At 40.2% G+C, this 25,106-nt stretch overlaps 2 protein-coding genes across 2 annotated transcripts in view; both read right to left on the bottom strand.

The window, feature by feature from the left end:
* tuft1b (tuftelin 1b) overlaps positions 1 to 9,246 on the bottom strand; it is a 63,122-nt gene extending 53,876 nt beyond the window's left edge. The window contains 1 exon segment of the mRNA XM_034160390.1: positions 9,184 to 9,246. Coding sequence (XP_034016281.1) covers positions 9,184 to 9,246 — 63 coding nt within the window.
* A 6,913-nt stretch (positions 9,247 to 16,159) lies between these two features.
* Positions 16,160 to 25,106, bottom strand: part of cgnb (cingulin b) — a 66,795-nt gene continuing 57,848 nt past the window's right edge. Inside the window, 9 exon segments of the mRNA XM_034160389.1 lie at positions 16,160 to 17,119; positions 19,851 to 20,014; positions 20,388 to 20,496; positions 20,587 to 20,705; positions 22,185 to 22,268; positions 22,353 to 22,442; positions 22,552 to 22,715; positions 24,552 to 24,720; positions 24,801 to 25,058. Coding sequence (XP_034016280.1) covers positions 16,987 to 17,119; positions 19,851 to 20,014; positions 20,388 to 20,496; positions 20,587 to 20,705; positions 22,185 to 22,268; positions 22,353 to 22,442; positions 22,552 to 22,715; positions 24,552 to 24,720; positions 24,801 to 25,058 — 1,290 coding nt within the window. The 3' untranslated portion in view covers positions 16,160 to 16,986.

Here is a 25,106-nt window from a genome sequence, read left to right as displayed (position 1 = left end):
TCACTACTTTTTTTGTTGTGCACCCGTCACGAAATGAGTCAAATTTTCGTAATGTTTTTTTTTGTTAAACTCACTATTACTAAACCTACTCCTTCCCCCAACCCTGACCATAACCATCCTTGACCCCCCCCCCCCCCCCCCCCCCCCCCCGCTTCACTTTTAATTTTGTGCAGCCATCACGGAATGAATTAGAATGAATTTGTGTTGCTGTGACAAAAATGAGGCGCTTTTTGTCACAATATCACGAACCAATAGATTAATGTATATTTCGTGCTGCTGAATCATGACTTGCCGTGACACTGGGTTGCTTTTAGAGGCTATGAAATTAGTCAACTAGTGAAAATTGAATACGAAAATGATGAAACAAATAACTATGATGCATACTATGGAATATAATCCTGGTGGTGCTGCTGAATGTAGCTGCCAGACTAAATGTAAAAAAAAAAATCAAAGAAATATCAATGTGTTTCTTACATTTTGCTTGGGGGCCACCACGGGAGTTCCAGTTTGGAATCCACATGGCGATTTGGCTTTTAACAAAACTCCACCTGGACAAGGAGAATGGGAAAAGGTCTAGCCTTGAACTAGCAATATTCTTGTTGGGAGGCAAGTGCACTAACTGTGTGTGTGTGTGGGGGGGTAGGTTACTGGGACAAGGCAGAGCAGCTGTTTGGGTGGTGCAGAGACAACAACTCCCCCCCAAATAAAATCCACTGGAGCCGCCACTGCTGAGGCCTGCCGACGTGGATGAAGTAACACTCCTGAACCGTCTTGTGTGAACGCTGTAACTCTGTAACAGATCCACTGTATTCATAGTGACAACATGATCTTCAGGTTTCTTTTGTTTGCAGTCACACTGGGCCTCACACACACACACACACACACACACACACACACACACACACACACACACACACACACACACACACACACACACACACACATACAGGTGCTCCCCTGCAAACCGCCAACAAAGAACAGCTCTGAGCAGAACTACGGTCTGATCATTTATTCTTTTCTTTTGCCATCAAGGCCGACAGTGGAGCCACAAATCCACCTGGATGTGTGAGCACGAGTCTGGACACGACGGGTTTGTCTGCTCTTCCTGCTCTGCACCAGATTCATGCTTTCATGCCATCATCCTGGTACACATAATGCCGGCCTGACAAAATGTAGCATTTATTAGACCAAATGATTTCAAGCAATTTATTTCTGCAACTATGTCATTGATTAACAGACACAAACATTAATAATTAAACTCTCCACCCAAACACATTCTTGTTTGTATTAATGATGACTGGAGCTCCGGGTATGTGATACTCCAAAGTCTATTATTGACCAGGACATTCATCTTGTTCTGGAGCGTTTAATACTCCAGAACAAGAGGACGGTTGTCATTAGCAACGTGTGATTTGGTTCTCATTTGAACCTGGCTACTGTTTGCTTTAAATAAATAAAATATTGGCTCCAGGGGGTAATTAGTTCTTTCTTTGGTGTGAGGTAGAGGTGGAAAGTTTCACTTGTTCCGGCACATCGCTGCATGCTTTAAACAAGTTTCGGTGTGAGAGAGCTGCACTGTGGGAGAGTGCAGGCTTTTGTTTTCTGTGCAAACACAAACACTTCATAGGATCTGATCCACGATACGACACCAGGTCAATGTGCTGAAACACAAAGTGACCAAACTGTTAAATGTAAGTTCATTTGTAGACCTGATCCCTGAATTATTTTTCCTTGGCTTTGGGAAAGCTTTGGCATACAGTATACCCTGTAAACAGGCAGATAGAAAAGTCCAGATTATGAATCCAGTAATTCAAAAATGCTCAGTGCTCTCATCTTGTGCCTCACCAAATGGAAATAGCCTATAATTGTGAAATTTGCTGAACTTCAACCAGCTCAATCCAAAAAGAAATTTTTGTTTTGCCAATGTGATATTCCATAGACATGTTTGACACCTGCTGGATGGTTAATGGATCCTGGAGTGATGATGAATTAGGAGCAGGTGTGGTTGTCACTGAGACAGACAGCACAGAAATTAAAATAAGGAAATAAACAGCTGTTTTCTTATTGTTTCCCAGCCGTTACATTCTGAAAATCAAACAATGCAGTTATGCAGAAAGGATTTTGCATGTATTTAGCTTTCACAATGACTACATGGAAAATCCAGTGATGGGCACAGTTCAGCTAATCCGCTAACCGCTAATGTTTTCATTACTGGATTAGCTTTTCAGATAACTTTGAAAACCATCATTAGACCAATTATCCTCTGATAAGTTTTGGTCCGATAATTTTTAGATCGCTAACATATTTTTGCAGGTGTTGAGGCTTTGTTTTATGTAAAAATGCCAGAAGAAGCTCAGGTTGCTTCTCCATTATTTTCAGTTGGAATCATTGCAATCGATTCCTGTTTAGAATCTTAGCTCTTTAGAGTCCTCTTTATGTCAAACACTGTCTGTCGTCCTTGTTCTCGTATAAGATGTCTAAAATTCAGTTTGACTGCTGTTTGTGCAGTTTGGTGGGCTCAGGGTCTCATCACTGCTTTTTGCAGATGATGTGATCCTGTTGGTTTCATCGGCCTATGACCTCCAAGACTCACTGGATCAGTTCACAGTTTGAGTTTGAAGCAGCTCGGATGAGGATCAGCACCTCTAAATCTGAGCCCATGGTTCTCAGCAGGAAAGCGATGGATTGCCTACTCCGGAATGAGGTCTTGCCCATAGTGAAAGATTGAAGGGACAATGGAGCGTGAGATTGGCCAGAGAACTGATGCAGTATTGACGGTGTTGCATGCGCTGTACCGTACTGTTGTGATGAAAAGGGAGCTGAGCCAAACGTGAAGCTCTCAATCTCCTGCTCAATCTTTGCTCCTACTCTCACCTATAGTCATGAGGGTTGCGTCATAACCGGAAGAACTAGATTCCAGGTATAAGCGGCCGGAATGGGCTTCCTTAGGAGGGTGGCTGGTGTCTCCATTAGAGATAAGGTGAGAAACTCAGTCATTGGTGAGGAGCTCAGAGTCGAGCTGCTGCTCCTTCACATTGAAAGCAGTCAGCTGAGGTGGTTCGGACACCTGGTAAGGATGCCCCCTGGGCACCTCCCTAGGGAGGTGTTCCAGGCGCGTCCAGCTGGGAGGAGACCCCAAGGTTATTTCTCCACACTGGCCCAGGAACGCTTTGGTAACCCACAAACAGAGGTGGTTAAAAAGGATTTTGCATGAATGTAAATAAAGCAGACACTTCTTCCTTCTCTCCCAACATATGTGTGGTAAACCATAACATCACATGAACTTGTTAGTTTCATTTCCAAAGCTTCTGTCTGGTGGACACCAAGGTCAAGGCTCTTATGCATGAGATGTTTAATTGTACACTGTGATTTCAAACATTTTTCCATTAGTTGTGCACCTTAATGTGAACAACAGCAAAGAGCAAACTCAACTAAATCTGAAATTTGTTGGATTTATTTCTCATGCAGTTACCTGCATCATCATCCTCAGCCACGTGTTCCAGATATTATAGAGGACTAAACTTTACAGTAAAGAATTAACAGCATGGAAGGATGTAGAATGAAGCAGCTGAAAAATCAGACTGTAAAATAATTTTTATCTTTGTCTTTAGATCGTCTCTCCTGCTTCAGGGCAGCGAATATTCATTGGATAAAAAAGCTCAAATGACACATTATGTTACGAAGTTTAATCAGCAAAATATGATATTTCTTGAATCAGACAGAAAAAAATAGAGAGCAGTTACCTTTTGTCTGTCAAACTCAGTTGACATTTTCAGTAGTTTTTAACTTTATGAGTAAGAACTAAAAAGGTAAAACATCTTTGATTTGTGACAATAAAAAGGACCAGTAAACTGTTTTTTTAATGCAATGATTAAACTCTCATCAAAGTTGATTATTTTTCTTTTGATTTTCAAATGTGACACACATGCATACTGAATTATTTTTCATAAAAAACAAACAAACAAAAAGAACCTCTAAATGTACCTTTAAAGCACCCATGCTGTTGTTTTATCAACTTTTATCTTACTATGTGTTATATGCTTGTATTATTTTCACAGAAATCATGTGCCAGTTATGACAATAAATGTAATCTTTAGTGAAAAATGTGCCTTTCTGCATAAATGATGATTTCATATTGAATTTTACAGGTTTAATAGTTTGAAAGTCTGAAATGTTCTTCTGATAAATTTACTGTCAATCCACAATCGGTTACAAAAACAAACAAACTTCCTCAGGAGACACTGAGTGGGATTTGGAAGAAACATCCCAAACCGGTGAAATACAGCAGAGGAAGGTTGAAGCAGTTAGATGACATTTATTCCAAACTCACAGTCATTTTGTCCTCCTCTCTTCCAACATGTTCCGCCGGGAGAGTTCCACCACCACTCATCTTCTCAGGGGAAAGTTTGGAAAGTGAAGCCAAACACACACACAATAAACACACACCATTAAAAAAAAAGAAAAGAAATGGAAATTACAGGTGTTGAAAATGTCTCAGGAGGACTCTGACTTCAGGATCATCCAAACAACTGCAGGGCGGTCAACAAAGAACTGAAGAAAGAGAGGACAAGACTGTAACATCTCTCTCTCTCTCTCTCTCTCTCTCTCAGTAAAGTTGAGCCCTGCGGCTCTTCTACATGTCTCTACCTCATTTGTACAGAATGCACTGAATCATAAGTCTTCGCACATCATTACATTATTTTAAGTTTGGGCACTTCATTTATTTTTCTTTTGTTTCTTTTGCTTTGTATTGTTAATTAATTGATTAAAATAAATAAATAAAAACAACCCAGTGAACAAGCAACCATATGAATAAATCAAATTAAATAAATTAAATCCAGCTTTAATCTCAGACAGCTCATTCATGGCCGCCTGTAATTAACTGTATTATTATTTTCTGTGCACTACAATCAGCACTCTAACAAATCACACACTGTATGTAGGGGAAGCCGGGGTACAGTGGATCAGAAATGTGGTTTTGTGGTAGCATAAACACATTATGCATAGGTTTAGGCCATTCTATTGTGGATTTAATACAGCAAGTTATTGTTTATAAGGCTGTGTTATTTATGTCTCCCCAAGTGTAATTTACAGGTGTTTAAAACTGATTTTTAAATTTTTGATTCACTGTCAGTTTTCGCCCATAGGTGGGGTTGCTTCTCTTATTTCCCCTCTCCACAGTATGATTTTTTTAGTCATTAGTTTTGTTCTGAGTTCAATTATTTTTTGTTCTGTATTCTGTAGTCTCTGGTTTTGTTTTCTGTTTATTTTTGGACGAGGCCTATTAGAAAAGTATCCGACCTTATTATTTTTTTCAAAAACCATATGGATTTGAATCACGTGTGATTGCGTCAGACAAGCTTGAACCCTCATGCGCATGTGTGAGTTTTTCCATGCCTGTTGGTTGCGTCATTCGCCTGTGAGCAGGCTTTGAGTGAGGAGTGGTCCACCCCCTCGGCGGATTTTCATTGTCAGGAAATGGCGGAATGATTTGGGCTTTTTTTCCATCAGAATTTTTTCAGAAACTGTTAGAGACTGGCAGCTGGAAACCGTTCGAAAAATGTATCTGGCTTTCGGTGAAAATTTTACGGGCTTCACAGAGAATAAGGACTGTTACTACAGCTTTAAGGACGGCTTTAAGGACACTCGGTGCGCCGCGCTCTGTGCCGCCATCGAGAGCCACAAACCACCGGATCATTTCTAAATGGATGGCTCTGTGGAGCTGGGACCGTCGTGTGCCATTTCTCTGGTTATCACAAGAGCTGGACATCAACCATTTTCCGGCAGATTTCACTTTTAACAAGAGATTTTGTCATGGAAAGCCAAGCGGAGGCTTCGCGCGTCACGATGGATTCACTACTGGAGCGAGACAAAACCACCTCCGTTTTGGTCTCACAGGACGGCTTTGAGATGGCGTTCAGACAGCTGTCGGTGGTTTTTCCATCAAGTGATTATCCGAGAAATTGTGGATGTGCCTGGACATGCCAGAACATGTCCCGTGAGGCTTCATCACGGCGTTGCTTTGCGCCATGCGGCACCACCGCGACGCGCGGAATTCCTCCGCACGTCTGTCTCAATGTGCCGAAAAAGTGCTGATGTCCACGTCTTTTCACAATTCCTGTGCTAGTCAGACGACGTCCCGGATAAAACGCAGCGTCCAGTTTGGAAATGAACGGCACATTCCACTGTTACAGGAGTTTTTGTCATGGAAAGAGGAGCGGAGGCTTCGGGCGTCGCGGCGGTGCCGCATGGCGCACAGCAACGCCGTGATGAAGCCTCACTGGACATGTTCTGGCATGTCCAGGCACATCCACAATTTCTTGGATAATCACTCGATGGAAAAACCACCGATAGCTGTCTGAACGCCATCTCAAAGCCGTCCTGTGAGACCAAAACAGAGGTGTTCCTTTGTCTCGCTCCATCAGCAAATCGGTCGTGACGCGCGAAGCCTCTGCTCGGCTTTCCATGACAAAATCTCGTTAAAAGTGAAATCTGCCGGAAAATGGTTGATGTCCAGCTCTTGTGATAACCAGAGAAATTGCACACGATGGTCACGGATCCAGACAGCCCTCCGTTTAGAAATGATCCGGTGGTTTGTGGCTCTCGATGGCGGCACGGAGCGCGGCGCGCCGAGCGTCCTTAAAGCCGTCCTTAAAGCTGTAGTAACAGTCCTTATTCTCTGTGAAGCCCGTAAAATTTTCACCGAAAGCCAGATAAATATTTCGAACGGTTTCCAGCTGCCAGTCTCTAACAGTTTCTGAAAAAATTCTGATGGAAAAAAAGCCCAAATCATTCCGCCATTTCCTGACAATGAAAATCCGCTGAGGGGGTGGACCACTCCTCACTCAAAGCCTACTCACAGGCGAATGACGCAACCGACAGGCGTGGAAAAACTCACGCATGCGCACGAGGGTTCAAGCTTGTCTGACGCAATCACTCGTGAGTCAAATCCATATGGTTTTTGAAAAAAATAATAAGGTCGGATACTTTTCTAATAGACCTCGTATTTTCTGTTTTTCATATTTTAATCATGTGGTTTATTCAGTCATTGTTTCTGTCCAGTTATTGCTATTTCCATTGTGTTAGGCATTCTGGTTTTTCTCCTGATTCTTATAATGTAGTCTTTAGTTGTTTTAGTCCTCTTTTGTTCTTCACGTAGCTTATATGTTATCTTGTGTTTTGTTTTCTGTTTTACAGTTCAGCCGGTAATCTATAGGTTCTTTGCTATGTTTATTATCTTTTAGACTTTAGCCATGTGCTTAGTTTCTTCCTTTATAGTTACTGATTTTGGTCACCATTTCTATTTCCTTCACATACACTCTTGCACTTGACTGTTTCTTCTTTGTTCCCCCTGTGTGTTCACTTACACTCTTGCATGTGCTTGTTTCACCTTTGTCTCTGTTTTCCCCCGTATGTTTACTTACTCTCTTGCATCTCTTCCCTCCTCTTGGATTCACCTTCTAGATCATTCTTCCACATGTGCACCTTGTTAACCTAATTACCCCACCTGTGTTTTTAAGCCCTTCACTTTCTCCACTCCCCTGCCAGTTCATTGTGATCCATGTATCAATGTTCCAGCCTTTTGCCTTTGTCTTGTTTTTGCCTCATAGTGTTATGACCTTGCTTTGTTTACTGGACCTTGTTTTTGCCTCAGCCTATGATACAGTATCTCACTGTGTTTTTGAACCATGCCTGTCTCTCAACCACATTTTTGCTTAGCCCTTATCTGTACCTCTGCTTGACTGCCTGCCTTTCAGTGTGCCGTACCCCTGCTTGTGTTAACGATAAAGATTATTATTATTATTATTATTATTTTTTTTACTTATAACGCCTTGTCTTTGAGTCTGCATTTTATACCCTCCCACATTCGGTGCCATGCATACTCCAGTCCTGACAGTGCCACGGACACTAATTCATGGGGCACAGTGAATAAACTTAGAATACAATGTAAAAACACATAATTAGAAAGATTTCTTCAAAATGATTAAATATATGCTGATGCTTATACAAACTATAAGCCAGCAAACCAGCTATGTAATGTGTGAGTGTCTTATACAGTGATATAAGTCTTTTAGAAACTATTATAAATACAACTGTCATAATTTCTGTTCAAGCGTGAAAACAGTTGTTTGTATACACAAATTATAGAAATAATTCATGGAAAAAATAAATGTATAAGCTTCAACAAATAATATTTGTCATCCACTTGATACTGGGGCTTAGTAAATCACTTTCTAGACTGATTCACTATGCTCCGATTCACTGTGTCCCGGGTGCATGTGACACATGAGTCATGTTATCAAATAGCTGATACTCTGGAGAAGACATAACACATGCTCATCAGTTGGATGGGGTAGTCTTCTAACTAAGAACAATTTTTTTGGGCCACCAGTCCTCTGTTTGTGAGAAATAAATACAAAGACACTGACATCCACAAAATTTACTTTTGATAGGAAAAAACTGACATCACTTGCCACTTAGTTTTACCCTTAATGCATCCAAAAACAAAACACTAATTTATAAGGGGGATGTCTTTATGCATAAAAATATGACATAACTGCTGCAAATATACATATATGTAGTTTTGCAGATATAGCTACTGATTCACTGTGCCCTGTGATTCACTGTGCCCCGGTTTCCCCTACTTATGACAACTGGTCTCACAAAAATGGTTGTTTAATTGGGAAACGAAGTATGCAGTTAACTGTATGATTTGCAACACCTGTGGTTTGGATAGATAAGACTGACTGAATCTTTCCTTTTTTCTTTTTTAAAGGCAAATAAATAAATATATAAATAAACCTTAAATGAAAAATATGAAAACTCAAATATCGGTGAGATGACTGAGAGATTTCTAAAAAAAAAAAAAAAATTATTATCTACAGCTTACAGTCAAATATATTTGGGGTTTCATGGAAAACATCCTCATGTGTACATTTGAGGATGTTTTCAAATAATTTGGCCTGTAGAAGCTCTCTACACACAAAATTTTGAGTGTCTGTGTCATATGTCACAGAAGTCCATATCTGGATTCTGAAGGATAAGGGGGCGGGGCAAGCAGCAGCCATAGACTCATCTTTAGAATGTGGGATATTTGGAGGATGTAGCGCTTGTTAAAACAGTCTTTACTTTTTATTGCATTGGATTAGAATCATGTGATTTGGTTCAAATACAGTGACTGACCTCATAAAAGTTGACAATGTCTCCATCTGGCAGGGATTCAGTGTGAGACCAGAACCAGGGCATTTTGTCCTGTGTGACCTCTTGATCTTCATCCAGATTGATCCCATATCAGTCTTTTCATCTGCGCAAGGACTGATAAAAAGCCTTAGCAAAGGCTTTTGATATTTTTTATGAAAAGCTTTGTTGTAAAAGCCCCACAGCATCAGGGACCTGCAGTTATCTGCTGCTAATGCTGCACCTGCAAAAGGGACAGAGTCGTTTCTTGTCACATGTCGTGTGTCACACGTTCTTACCGAGTGGCCGTGTTACTTTTATGCCACATGGGCTGAAAATATTTTTGCATGAATTTCCGGGCCTGGAAACAGTGCTGCTCTCATCAGCATACAGCTGCAACCACGTGACAACATAATAATAATAATAATAATAATTATTATTATTATTATTATTATTGTTATTATTATTATATGCATCCATCCATTTTCTATACCCGCTCACTCAAATTAAGGGTATGTATAGGTAATAAAATAAATTGTCATAAATGTGAGTTAAAGGGACATTTGGAAATGTTGAAGGTGGTGACATCTAGTGGTAAGGGTTCATATCGCAACCATGCAACATCCTGTTCTCAAACAAACAAATAAACAAATAAACAAACAAACAAATAAAGGCACCAGGTTGGAGACTGTCCATATGCGGAATGACGAAGTTTGAACAGATAGCAAAAATGGGTTCAGCTGACACCAACAGACGAGCAACTAAAAACACAGAACAGACTCAAAAACTAAAATCAACTTCCTGCTCGTTTTTGAACATGTAATTTGTAATATTTAAATGAACTTTCTTATTTCTTTATGTCTTTTGTTAAAATTTCTCATAGGAAATATTATTTTTTCCTTTCTTTTATATGTCTTCCAAATAAAGAACAAACAAAAAAGCTTAGAAGAAGAAAAAAAGACGACGAAGAAAAAAAACTCAGAAATTGGTTTAACCAGAAAGAGCAAGGGACCATGCGATAACAAACTTGTTCATTCAGAAAAACAGGGTATTTATTTATTTATGGTTTTCTAAAATAAATGCGTTAAGCTCCCATAAAAAAAACACAAAAAAAAAACAAAAATCAGCCCATTACCAGAACTCAAAGAAAGGAAAAAGCTACCTCAAAGGTAGCCTAACTCCGTGGAAACCCGCAGACCTGGCAACACAGCTCCCTGACTTTTTTGAGAGCCTCTCGTGAAATTACGTAAGAGATTTATCAATATATTATCTGGCCCGCGTGATAAAATTTTTACAGAGGCAGCAGATGAGGAGGTCGACAACAATTCACATTAGTTAGATAAGAAAGGTGTGTTATTTTTTTTTAACCCAAATGTTCTTGAAGGAAGTGAACATTGTAATGTTCATGTAGTACTAATAATATTAGTCGAAACAGGTGTGTCAACGCGATATTTGCGATCCGTGCTCCGGCTCGGAGCATGCAGGCCCGTTTCAAAGCAGGTGCACGGGTAGTTGCGTGCACAAGCTAGCCTGCATGTTTCCGATCGGTAATTCCAGTATTATTTTAAGACCTGTTTATTATCAGAACACAATAAGAGAGGATAAATATCAAACTTTTTGTGCGTTTTTTTTTTTTTTTGTGAGCTATGATTTGGAGGTCATGACTCTGCAGGTCAGAATGGTACAAACTGAAAAGCGTGGAGAAGCCCGGCCCATCACAAACGTGCACGCATTCATTAATCAGCCTTTGTTAACGTGTCACGTCTTGATCTCAGAAGGTGTATAGCGACAAAGCAACATGTGCTGCCTTTTATACGTGATTATTCCCTTTGAGCAGGTTAATGTCGTGAAGTTTTTGTATGTCGTCAAAGCTTTTGTACCGAGGTCTTCCGACAGCTCGGTGACTCATTGCATTTGCATTAATGCTCCTTTTGTGTTTGGCAAGTTATGGCAGATAAGCTCACAGGCTTCCTGGAGGATTTGAAGGAACACAAAGCACATGTGGTTTTTAAAAAAAAGTGGTTACGCTCAGACAATGCGCATTTATTTTCACATCGCATACTGTATTAACTTGTATTCTTTTTCCGTACCCCTTAGATGATGAAGAAAACAGCACGGCTGCATGAAGTGGAAATCCTCAGTGTGGGTGGACAGAAGAGAAGGTGATCTCAGGAGACAGTGGGGCTGGATGAGTGGGAGTCATTGTTTACAGTCTGATGTCTGCAGTAATTACAGTAAACCAGCGAAGGATTACAGAGCAAAGCCTCTGAGGGGAACACAGCCAGACAGACACACACACCGCTGACATGCGTTACACAACAAGACAATATATAGTCAGGCTCATATATTTGGACTTTGAAAATATTTTGGTTCACACCCACCCATGGTAATGCCTACAGGGGTACTGCATTCAGAGCAAAATACCTTGAAGAGATTTTATCTGATTTGAACCAAACTTGGTGGAATTATTGAGAGGCAGCTATGGACAAAGCGATTTGATTTCCAGAAAGATTGGTTAAAACTCAAGGTCACACACCAAGGTCAAAATTTGGGGTCAGTGCTTATACAACCCCTGGCAAAAATTATGGAATCACCGGCCTCAGAGGATGTTCATTCAGTTGTTTAATTTTGTAGAAAAAAAGCAGCTCACAGACATGACACAAAACTAAAGTCATTTCAAATGGCAACTTTCTGGCTTTAAGAAACACTATAAGAAATCAGGAAAGAAATTTGTGACAGTCAGTAATGGTTACTTTTTTAGACCAAGCAGAGGGGAAAAAAATATGGAATCACTCAATTCTGAGGAATAAATTATGGAATCACCCTGTAAATTTTCATCCCCAAAACTAACACCTGCATCAAATCAGATCTGCTCGTTAGTCTGCATCTAAAAAGGAGTGATCACACCTTGGAGAGCTGTTGCACCAAGTGGACTGACATGAATCATGGCTCCAACACGAGAGATGTCAATTGAAACAAAGGAGAGGATTATCAAACTCTTAAAAGAGGGTAAATCATCACGCAATGTTGCAAAAGATGTTGGTTGTTCATAGTCAGCTGTGTCTAAACTCTGGACCAAATACAAACAACATGGGAAGGTTGTTAAAGGCAAACATACTGGTAGACCAAGGAAGACATCAAAGCATCAAGACAGAAAACTTAAAGCAATATGTCTCAAAAATCGAAAATGCACAACAAAACAAATGAGGAACGAATGGGAGGAAACTGGAGTCAACGTCTGTGACCGAACTGTAAGAAACCGCCTAAAGGAAATGGGATTTACATACAGAAAAGCTAAACGAAAGCCATCATTAACACCTAAACAGAAAAAACAAGGTTACAATGGGCTAGGGAAAAGCAATCGTGGACTGTGGATGACTGGATGAAAGTCATATTCAGTGATGAATCTCAAATCTGCATTGGGCAAGGTGATGATGCTGGAACTTTTGTTTGGTGCCGTTCCAATGAGATTTATAAAGATGACTGCCTGAAGAGAACATGTAAATTTCCACAGTCATTGATGATATGGGGCTGCATGTCAGGTAAAGGCACTGGGGAGATGGCTGTCATTACATCATCAATAAATGCACAAGTTTACGTTGATATTTTGGACACTTTTCTTATCCCATCAATTGAAAGGATGTTTGGGGATGATGAAATCATTTTTCAAGATGATAATGCATCTTGCCATAGAGCAAAAACTGTGAAAACATTCCTTGCAAAAAGACACATAGGGTCAATGTCATGGCCTGCAAATAGTCCGGATCTTAATCCAATTGAAAATCTTTGGTGGAAGTTGAAGAAAATGGTCCATGACAAGGCTCCAACCTGCAAAGCTGATCTGGCAACAGCAATCAGAGAAAGTTGGAGCCAGATTGATGAAGAGTACTGTTTGTCACTCATTAAGTCCATGCCTCAGAGACTGCAAGCTGTTATAAAAGCCAGAGGTGGTGCAACAAAATACTAGTAATGTGTTGGAGCGTTCTTTTGTTTTTCATGATTCCATAATTTTTTCCTCAGAATTGAGTGATTCCATATTTTTTTCCCTCTGCTTGGTCTAAAAAAGTAACTGTTACTGACTGCCACAATTTTTTCCCCTGATTTCTTACAGTGTTTCTTAAAGCCAGAAAGTTGCCATTTGAAATGACTTTAGTTTTATGTCATGTCTGTGATCTGCTTTCTTTCTACAAAATTAAACTGAATGAACATCCTCCGAGGCCGGTGAATTTTTGCCAGGGGTTGTATATAAGGAACGCAGTGCGCTTGGTTTTAGTGCTGAAGGCACCCTGTTCAAACTTCACCCCTGACACATTTCTCCATGTAATGTGGCGTTTGAGACAAAGGGCACCCGGTAGAAATCTTGTGCCAATTCAACATGCAGATCCACCTTGGATCTGCTGTGGCGACCCCGAGTGAAAACAAGGGAGCAGCCGAAGGGACTTAGCTTTTCCTTATATATAGGGAATATTGAGATGGGCTATTCCGAGGAATTCCTTAAACATACACATGCAGTTACTATTAAACTAGAGTCATTCATTTTTCATTTTTTTTCTTTTAACCTTTATTTAACCAGGATAAAACTCATTGAGATTAAAAATGTTATTCAAGGGTGTCATTGCCAAGAGGGCAGTGTTACATATAGTACACAGTTACATTTACATTAAAAACAGACACTTAAACAAGATAATACAATCAGGTGAAACACCTGCAGGTCAGAGACTTTGTTTCAAAATCCATCAGGAGTGATTTTAAAGTGTTAAGTGGCACTAGCTACAGCAAAAATCTGCCCTATACTTGTAAACCAGTCCTCATGAAATACCAAAAAAAAAAAAAAAAAAAATAGGGCTGATAAATCAGGTTGACGAGCTAATTATTGAGATCACCTGTTTTAAAGTAACACATAGGAGGGCTTTTACTTTCTCAAGCGGGAGTTTTACACCTCTGCAGAAAATGTGTTAAATTTGCATCTGTGGGTAGCTGTCACTCAAAGTCATGATTCATCATGTGTATGATATATGGTTTTTGTTCTTTATTTCTGTTGTAATATGGGATAAATATCTTCCTTCGGACTCGGGGCTGATATGGATACATCGGGGCATGATGCAGGGCGTGACACATAAACAGACGTGATAACGTGTACGTATTGTGTTTTTGTTGGTCACATAATCTTTGACCTTGGGTGACCTTAAAGGTCAAAATTTAGCCCTAAAATCTTTAGCACATTTTGGAACCAGTGTTGATTAAACGTGGTGGAAATAAATCAGTTTGTGTGTCCTGAGTTGTCTGGAATAAGTCATACCTGTCAAAAAATGTCTCTTGAAGAGGAGTTGATGTATATAAACATGAATATAATTGTGATCTTTTTTCTGCATTAGAGACACTTTAATTTGGGATTTTTGTCCATTGTTGTACTTTTATTTTTGGACTTTATGTTGTTTTGTGATTTAATTCCTGATATAAATATAATTGCATCACAGCATCATTCCAGAAAATATGTGTGTGTGTGGAGGGGACATAGTGAGATATGCACAGGTGTGCAGAACGTGTCACAGACAGAACAGGACTCAGGCTTCATTAAAAATCCTCTGTACAAAGTTATCAACTTGCCTCAAGTTTATTTACTTTTGAAACTCGTTTCTGATGCAACGTCCCAACATGTATTAGACTTCTGCCTACAAAACAGAATATCTCATTCCATTATTTGCCAACTAGAGAGGCTTGTTTGTGTCTCATAACTCATTAAAATCTGCTCCAGTTTGGTCACAAACCCAGGAAGAGTGAACAAATCCCAGCTGATCACCGGTTGGTACAAGAAACTCACAGAGCCAAAAGCTGCTGTTTGCAGCTTTTAGTACAATGTTCACCTGCTTTAAGGATATTTTGTGGTGAGGTGAGGAAAGCAAGTGTTTCAATTCGAGGCTGAAACAGTCAAGATTTGAATCTGGGAACTTGCTTTTTATTACACTGTTCAACATGATTTTTCTTGCATGGAGTTTTTCAACAGATTTGAGGTAATTTGGGGGTGCTGAATCTGAATCCAGTGTTAGTTTTTGCCAATCACATCACATTTTTAAGATATGAAAACATATTTCTTGTATCAAGCATTGAAGTAAAAGCTGCAGTCTCACACACCTCTTCAATGCCATAAACTACATTACGGCTCTTGTTCACATTTTGTGAACCTGGTTTAAAAACTATGCTTTTGAAGCTGTTTTTGTGCATGATTAGTGGCATCAAACTCATGAGTGAATGAGCAACTTTTGCATAATCCATCAAGAACATGCAGATTGTAAAAAAACGTGATTTTGATACAGGAAATCTGAGCTCAGATTCAGATTCAGCACCCCAAAATTACCCTAAATCAGTTTTCAAAGCCCATGTTGTTGACCTGTGTTATGTTATTTAAAGCTACAGTGTGTAGGATTTAGGGGTGTGTATTAGCAGATCTGGAATATAGCATTCATAACCATCTGTTCATTGGTTTGTAATTGCCAGAAGCAATGAGTTTTCATAAGCTTAGAACAATCTGCATGGAGGCTACTATGTTGCACTGCCATGTTGGCACAGAAGCCCAAAATGCACATACTCTGTCTTTTGCAGGACATCCAAAAAGCTGACAAAAATACAAGAGGAATGTGTGGTCGGTCGTGCACGCTAATAAGTTTGAGAACCATCATTTTTGAGAAATAGAGGCTCATACATATCGCTCATCAAAAGAAGCAAACAATATCATGACCAGTGACCTCATAATGCAATCTGCATCATCACCACTAGATGACACTAAAGCCTACACATTGTAGCTTTAAGTTACTTGGGGAAATAATCACATAACTCCTCTATTATTTATACACTCTGCAATTTACTTCAATACGCCTCATAAATTTTGTTAGTGCTTACAAAGTAGCACACCACATATCAAAATTTTCCCAACAGCAAAATGAATGTCAGAATCTTGAAATCAGTTGGAAAACGTTCAACGTAACAACTTTAAAAGGTGCCGCCTTTATAATGTAACATTATTAGAGATTCATTAAATCCAGGTGCAATAATAAAAACAAGTGCAACACTTACAAATCCAAGTTCTTCTTTTGCAGGAATGTACAGCAGCGAGCGCAGGCGAGTCTGTCAAATACTACTTAAATCATTACAGCAGCAAACAACTTCCAGTGTAACAAACACACACAACCTTTTTTTGTCCAAGGCACTTCATTAAAAACATGCACACGAGAAATTAGATAAATTCACAGGATGTTCATGTCTGAGGGTTTCATGTGGCTGCTGCCTGTGTGTGAGATTGTCAGGCTGTGCACAGTTAATACAGTGTAAAAATATACAGTAGGCTCAGTTAGACATGATCCATCAGTCACAGTTAAAGGTGAAGAAGACGTCACAGCACGTTTCACATAGAAAGACACCAAGTCCAGGAGCTGCTGACAACACTGACGCCTCTTCACATGGAGGCACACAGAAAACGCACCATTTTTCTTTTTAATTAAACAGTGTACAGCTGGATCATATACAGTCGAAACATTCATTTCCAACAAATGAGCAACAGTGGCTCAAAGAGTCAGGAAGCACTCACAGTCACAGCCAAAGGCTCAAGAAATAAAACAAAAAACCCTGCACATTCTGACAACCTGTCCTGTACGAACACATACAAGTCAGAATGGAAAGAGGCAGGGCTGCATGTGCAGGTTGGTGCACGGCGGTAGAGTACTCCAAACCAGCGAGTCCTTGGTGCTCCAGTCTGATGTGAAAAAAGAAGAATCTTTTTATAGCTCTGCCTGTCACGTCACCTTGGTTTTTCATCTAGCAGCTGGTGGTCTGTAGGTGGCTCTCGTTAAGGATGGAGGTGATGTTGGTGTCGTACAAACTGTCCTCGTCATCAGAGCTGAAAGTGGAGGCGCCTACAGCCGAACGATGCGTCTGCTGCATCCGTCGCCTGGGAGAAATATAAAATAATACCAGTCCTGGTATGGTGCCACCTAGTGAGCAATAAATATTAAGTACAGCAGCACACAGCTGAATTTGCAACATAATATGTGACATAAAACAGGAGTGGCTCCATAGCTTTTTTTTTTTTGGTGGTGTGGAATAATAAGTGAATGGTGAGACGAAAATGAGCATTAATGTCCCTGTGATTAGCAGGGAAAACACAATATTAATGGACAGTCAAAGTTCCGGAAGCAGGTTCATAAAAACTATTGCATATTCAGCTGTGACATTTTGGGTTCTGTCAGATTCCGGTGATGACCAATGAACTGCCTATTTTGGGCCTGTTAGCATCTTTCAACACACACGATGACCATAAGATAAAGAGACAAGTTGCTTAAGAATCTGTGTTGCTAACTGCAGGTTCCTGGTGGCCAACGAGGCCACAGCTGCTCGTGCAAATATAATTTTAAAGCTGATTTCAGATACATTACACAATCATTAAACCTAAAATGAGCTATCATTGTTTAAAAACTATAACTAGAGCACTGTGCTCGCAGAGTGCAATCCTCTGCCAACATTAGTGTTGGGAAAGTGTAGGAACACGGACCCACAACAGGGGGCGCAAATGAACGGACAATGGAGGAAGTCAAATAACAACACTTTACTGTTGTGAATAAGCAGAACAAACACAACAGATTACAACAATAGACAAAGAAGTCAATTCACAAAATGTGTCATGTGGGCAGGCTCGAAGATAAGAGACGTCTGTCCAAAGCAGAACCGGAACCACACGATTTCCTCCGCCTCCGAACCCCGGGAATACTGGAGCCGCCAAGTCCCGAACTCCCAGGTGGCCACTGCCTCCGCGTGTCGGATCTGGTACTGCTGGCGAGGAACAAAAACAGTTAAATGTGGGTGCGTTTGCACCCAGCAACCCGTATGGCGGGAAAACCACCTCCACCTCTCGTCGGAAGAATGTCTGCTATTTAACGCACAAAAGTAACAAAGTGTTAATGTCAAAAAGACAACACAGTCGGCTGAGTACTGTACCTCCTAGGTAGAGCGATATCTCGGCAAAGAGGTGGAGATGTCGTCTTGCTGATATACCACTGCTGATCAGATGATTGGTGACAGCTGTCGTAGGCGATAAGTGACAGCTGTCACCCCGGCTGCTCCTGTGAGGTGGCAGCGCCCTCTGGTGCCTGGAGCCCGCACTCCAGACAGGGCGCCCTCTGGTGGTGGTGGGCCAGCAGTACCTCCTCTTCAGCGGCCCACACAACAATTAGTTTCCAATTTCACAAATTTTTACCTTGGAAAAACTTTTCAAGATCAAAGTTCTGTTATAAGTGGTTTTTCATAAGATAAATTAGATGTGATCAAATGTCAGGAGTATGTATTTAATTCATGCACTTCAACCAATTTTTTTTGTGGTGGTGTCAGGGGTTTTTTTTTCCAATTTTTTCAGTTTCACTGCTTTTTGACACTTGGTTTCCGGCTGTTGACTGGAAGAAGGACAAACAGGCATAAAATTGGAACAGTCATCCAATTTTGGTGGTGTAGGTAAATCAATAACAGAAAAATTAGAATTACTGAGGCACTTTTGATTGAGGAAGAATGCAAAATGTACACTAAATGGACTTTTCAATATTAAATTCAAATGTCCACAGAATTCACAATCCAGGTCAGACTTTGAAAGGCGATAGCGCCAGTCTGCATCTCACGTTCAAATATGACAGTGATTGGGGCATGTTATAATGTAAAATATACAATAAATGGGGTTTTCAATGTTAAATTTAAATGGTCACAATATCTGTCATCTGGATCAGATCCAGGTCAAACTTTGTCAGTTAATACATCCTACATCATGCTCTCAAATGAATTTTTGAAAATTAATTTAATGTTAAAGGATTGTGAATTTTCCATTATTTTTCTTTGACCTTGAAAACTAAATCAGTTTTTGCCTATCAGGATATGAATCCTCTGTGATAATTTCATAATGACATATGGGTTATAGGCTGTTCACAAACAGACATAAACAAAGAAACAGGGCGAAAACATAACCTCCGCCCAACGTCGTTGGTGGAGGTAACAATTTACATTTCAGACAGAACAAACAAACAAAAAAAAATAGAAAATGTTAACGGCACAACAACAGAAAATCACAGCTAACAACAAATGACAGTCCCGATAGAGGCTGCTCTCCTTTAGGTGGTACTATTCTCCTTCATTATTTATCAGTGTTGAACTGAATGTCTTGTTTTTTCCCCCCTCCAACAGGTTTTGGTGTCTGAATGGGGGTTATGTAATAAGGACATAACCCATTTGAACTCAAGCTAACACAACAGAGCAAACTGAGCAATGAGAAATCTTTTCTTATGTGAGATGGAACTTTCTCAGTTGATTCCAAAGCAGCACAAAAAAAACAAATAAACAAATTGTTTAATAATCTCATGGGTGTTATGGAAGATGGGTTGCTAAAGGACCCCATTGGTTACTGAATGTGAAAATCTGAAGCTGAAAACGGATTTAGAAGAACAAATGTCAAATTTCTAGTGGAGTAATGGGTGAGCTATTGAAAATCTAGCAGGTGTGCAGGGGTGGGACATCAGGGGCTGCAACCACATCAAGCCCCGCCCTAGAACTGCCTAAGTCTACAGATCAAAATGTGTTTTTAAAAATTATTCTTATATTTTTATCTGTGTAAATGACCAACATCTAAACCTAAAATAAAGTGTTACTTTAGCTCCGCCTCCAGGGCTGCTACTTTGGCTTGCAGGGCCTCCTTCAGCTCCTGCTGCTCCTCCAGGTCCCTGATGATCTTTCGACGGACTCCTTCCAGGCGCTCCACCTCGCCCTCACTTTCATCCACCTGCCGCTTCAAGGCCTTCACACGCAGAGACAGCTGAGATTGGAGGGAGAGGACAGAGGGAGGGGGGGGGGGGGGGCAGAGAAGTGGAAACAGGTGGTGTGAGGCGAACGTGTGTTTGTAGCTACAAAGGCTGTGTACTGATGGGGAAGGAGAAAAAAAAAAATCTAGGGCAGCAGAAAGTAGATGTGGGAAGGGAAGTCAGGGTGTGTCCTGGTGATGGAGTGAGCGGGAGTGAGCGGGTTTGGGTGTCAGGTGGGACACAGATGAGATTAGTTTTCTGCAAACAAAGCATTAACCTCCGTGTGATCTGAATTCATGATTAAAATGTCAACAAAGTTCAGACAAACAAGTGTGTCAACAACGTCAGGAAGATGTGATGAAACGCTAAAAATGATTTGTGGTTTACCTGATCTTTCTGCTCAATGTGCTGGTTTCTCTCCTGGTCCAATGTGGCATTAAGCTCCTTCAGCTTGCGCTCCATTCGTCGGTGAGACGACTGGATACTGGCCTTTTCTCTGTGTGGACAAAGTGTCAAAGTTTTCACAGGAGGATACTGTATGTCCCCTAGAATGTAGCCTACATAGACTACAGCCTCTTTTCATCACCTTTCCTCACTGTGCAATCTCTCCTCCAACTCCTGGATTTTGTTTTCCAGCAGGGAGAGTCCGGGTGAGGGCCGGGATTGTCCCTCCATATCTGCTATGCGAGATTTTAACTCCTTCACCTGAGCAGAAAGTGACACATCCAACCAACTTTACAAACATGAGGCCAAACTTTGGTTAAAAAAAAAGTGTTTACAAATCAGCACCCTAATTACAATATGTTACATCGTTATCGGCGCATTCTCAGTCTCAAGGAGCGTATCAAGCGTATCAATATTCAAAATGAATTGCCGCTTTGAATAAAATTACACCTCTTACAAATGTAATACAGACAAGAAAGTACAATCGACAAACATTTTTTTTTTCCTCCCAAAATGTGACGTGCTGCGTTCTTTATAAATTACATCCTGACATGCAGTGCAGCTGCAAGAGCTCAGCTCTGATGTATGGAAAGACATTCATGCCAATAATGTCTGAAAGGAAATGCTTTTGACAATAACTACAGATTTTGTTTATTTCGATCTATGTCCAGAGATCAAGGATCTACCATGTAGAGTTTATTATGTCCAGAGTTTAAGGATCCAGTGACCAATTTCATATTTATTTACTTTAAGACTCAATAAAATGTTGTTCAATTTCAATTTAATCAGCTTATAAAGTGCAAATCACAACAAAAGCCGTCTCAAGGCGCCTCACACAGAACAGGTCAACATAAAAAATTAAAATAAATAATAATAAAAAAAATTCAAATACATAATTAAAAACAGAAGTAAATGAGTAAAACAATAAACAATAAGCAATAAAACAAATATAAAATAAAAACTATTCATAAGAAAGAGAATAAAAATAGGCTTTAAGTCTTGACTTAAAAATATTCCACGGACTGCCTGCCTCATGGTCGCAGGAAGACCGTTCCACAGAGCGGGTGCACGATAAGAAAAAGCTCTTTGACCCTTTGACATAGAAAACCTGTAAAGCCTACTTTTAGTACACAAAAAACTCACAAGAGGTATCGATAAGGGATCGGATCGATAAGCGGAATCGATAACGGTATCGATAAAATCTTATCCATACCCATCCCTAGTCAGGTGTCTAAAATTTGTGACAACAGACTTACTGTATTTATAAAAGATGGGAAAAAACCCCACTTCAGACTCATTCACATGCAAATAAAAGCACCAGACAAATGTAACAACCTCATATACTCTAAGCAGGGTACATATAGTATCAAGTGTAGTATAAAGTATCGTGTCTGTCATACATGTATTGCTATAGAGTTATTGTGTTCAAAATGGGGGGGGGGAAAAAAAAAAAAAAAATCACATTGTCAATGTGCAAATATTTGTGACAAACAAAAATGTAACAAGCTCATCTGTGCCACGCGAGCATATCTATGGTGTAAGTATAAAGTGTCTACCATGTACAATCAGTGAGTTCATATTCTCAAGAATGTGTCCACAAACAAATACAGAAGCAGGTTGACATGATGTCAAGCACACTGTGTGTACGGCAGCAGGATACTAAAGCTGTTCTGTGTGTGTGTGTGTGTGTGTGTGTGTGAGTGTGCGTGTGTTGAACAGCTAAACAGCACGTTACTGTACTTGTCTCTCAAGCGAGCTCTTGTCCATTTCCAAGTCATGTCTCGCTGAACGTTCTTGCATGAGCTCTGTACGAAGCTGGTCCACCTGAAGGATACAAAATAAACAGCGTGAATACAGAGGAATGGACAAACAAACAAACAAAGCCTCCTGCTGCCTTGTCTGCAGCACCTGATCTCTGCTGCGTGAGACGCGGTCGTTCAGAAGCTCCACGCTGCTCCTCTCCTCATCCAACTCCATCTCCAGGGCCTTAATCTTTTCCTGTGAGCACAAAGATTTATTTATACGTATATATTTGTTTGCATATCCCATCTTTAGACATGACTCGCTGCCATCTCTTTTAAACCCAGTGTGCTTGTTGAAGTCTGACCTCCAGGCCTCTGACCTCCCTGGAGCGGTCGTTGTGGACGCTCTTCTCAGACTCCAGCTCCTCCTCCAGGTGTTTGAGGTGGTTGTTGAGCAGGTCTCTCTCCAGCTGCGCGCTGTCTCTGTCCTCGACGCACACCAGCAGCTCCTTCTTCAGCCGAGAAACCTACAAAGCAGTGCACAAATTCAACAAGTTATGTTTTTGTTCTTCCCTTGGTGTGCTGCTTTTTATAACATCAACAATGTTACTTATACAGCACACTGTCAGCCGTACATACAAAGTAAAATACAATTAAAAAAAGACACTAAAATGTCAAGCACATAAAATCACATTGATTTAAAAACTGTAATTCAGGAAATGCGTTTTAATTAAAGATTGGATTAAAAATGAATGATTTCACTTTCTACACCCACTTTGTCCAATTAAGGGACATTAGCTGTAGTTTGTCCCAGCAGATTAAGATTAAAAAATAATTGTGGACTGTGTACTGATAACTCACAAAGGTGATCAGAGCAAATGTAGATGATTGGTTGTGTTTCTATTTCTAAACAAAAATAGAAACTGACTGATCCGCACAACCGCAGAGCTCCAATACAAAAAAGCTTTATTTAACAAAAATGTAATGTTTCGGGCAAACTGCCCTTCATCAGACAGCGCTGAAGTCTGTCTGATGAAGGGCAGTCATGATGAAGGTTTCTATTTTTGGTACAATTTTTCTTGCTCCAGCACACCTTTTACGTGTTTTGGATGTGTGTGTCTTCGTTGCATAATTTCCTAAACAACCAATTTATTTTTTGGTGGTTTTCAAAAAAATAAATGAATAAATAAATAAAAGGTGGGCACAAGAAATCTGAGCAGTTTCAGGAAAAAAATACAAGGCATGTTAACTGTGATGGGTTTTCAAGAAATCTAGGATGAATCATTGTACAGATTATATATTATAACTTATAACAGTTCCAAAAATGATGAACCAGAAACAAAGTTGCACTGTATAATACTGAGTGGCACTGTAGTTCAACATCAGTTCTTGGAATAAGACTGTGTACACTAAGCAACCCCCCCCCCCCCCCCCCAACATTATGAAATACCTTTTTTTCATATACACAAATAAATACATTTTCATTTAATTTCACTAATTTAAATTAAGTTAGTGAAACAAAAATTATATAATTAAAAACACTGGGTTTAATTTTGTATCAAAACTGTGACAAATGTCATGAAATGCACCCCCCCAACACACACTCAAATTATGAGATACCTTTTTCATATAGACAAATAAATAAATAAATACATTTTTCATTTAATTTCACTCATTTAAGTTAGTGAAACAAAAATTTATTTAATTAAAAACACTGGGTTTCATTTCTGTACCAAAACTGACAAATGTCATGAAATGCACCCCTCCCCTCCCCCACACACACAATTTTTTTTTTTCTTTCAGAAATTGTCGCATGTGTTATATAACAGATTATCAACAAATGTGGAGAAAATGTTGGACATGAAAACAGTCCATTTAATTTGGGGGGAGATCCAAGACACTTTCAATGTAATCATATAATATTGCAAATGTTGCCATTTCTGCTTTGGCAAAGGAACACTAAGTGCCACTGCAGTTCAATATGTCATTTTTAGCTTTAATTTGTGGAATTCTGTTTTCACCAGGTTGTCACAGAAAGTGGACAATTATAAAATGATATGACTCCCATCCCAAGCAAACAAACAAAAAAAAAAAAAAATCAAAATTATGAGAGGAAAGGGCAACTTCAACACTGAAAGTCATAATTATGAAAAAGAAAGCTGAAATGTCAACTTTTATTTTCAAAAATCTGACTTTTGTGTGTGTGGTTTTTTTTTTTACTACAGTTTTTGAATTTAATCACAAAACAGAACCAGATGCAAATCAACAACCATTTAGATTTCCACACAAAACACGTCGTATGCTAAAACAGTACGACGGTTTTTAAAACAGCAGTTTGGGGCGTTGATGTTTCCTCCCTCACCTCCCTCCTGCTGACTCTTCAGGTTGTTCTGGACCCTCTGCAGCTCAGCCAGTCTGTCCTTGTTGTTGCGTTGCGCCTCCAGCAGGTCTTTCCTCGAACGCTCCCTGTAGTCATCCAGTTGTGCCTGCAGTGCCGACACAGACTGACGGGAGTCTCCCATCATTATCTCCATCTGACGGCAGAGGAGGAGGAGCTGAGTGGTGTCTACGCGTCACCTTAGGCATGATGAACAAATCTGACCCTCACACACACCTCTTTGTTAATCTTCTCCAGTGCTCGGTCCAAAAGCCTCTTCTGCTCCTCCAGGTCAGTCTTGCCCCTGCGCAGCGCCTCCCGCTCCAGGTCCCTCTCCTCCAGTCGCCGCGTCAGTTCATCCATCTCCTTGCTCAGGCGACCTGTTCCTCTCTTGGCCTCCTCCAGCTGAGACTTCAGGGAGCGGTTCTCATCCTCCAGGGCTTCCACAGTCTCCTCAGCCTCTGAGCTCCGTGACACACTGGAGTGACGCTTCGTCTGGACAGGGACAACAAACACCTCCATTTAAATTAGGATTCCTTTCAT

The sequence above is a fragment of the Thalassophryne amazonica genome, chromosome 20, assembly GCF_902500255.1.
Source record: "Thalassophryne amazonica chromosome 20, fThaAma1.1, whole genome shotgun sequence".
Classification (NCBI taxonomy): domain Eukaryota; kingdom Metazoa; phylum Chordata; class Actinopteri; order Batrachoidiformes; family Batrachoididae; genus Thalassophryne; species Thalassophryne amazonica.
This window is presented reverse-complemented; position numbering and strand designations above follow the sequence as displayed.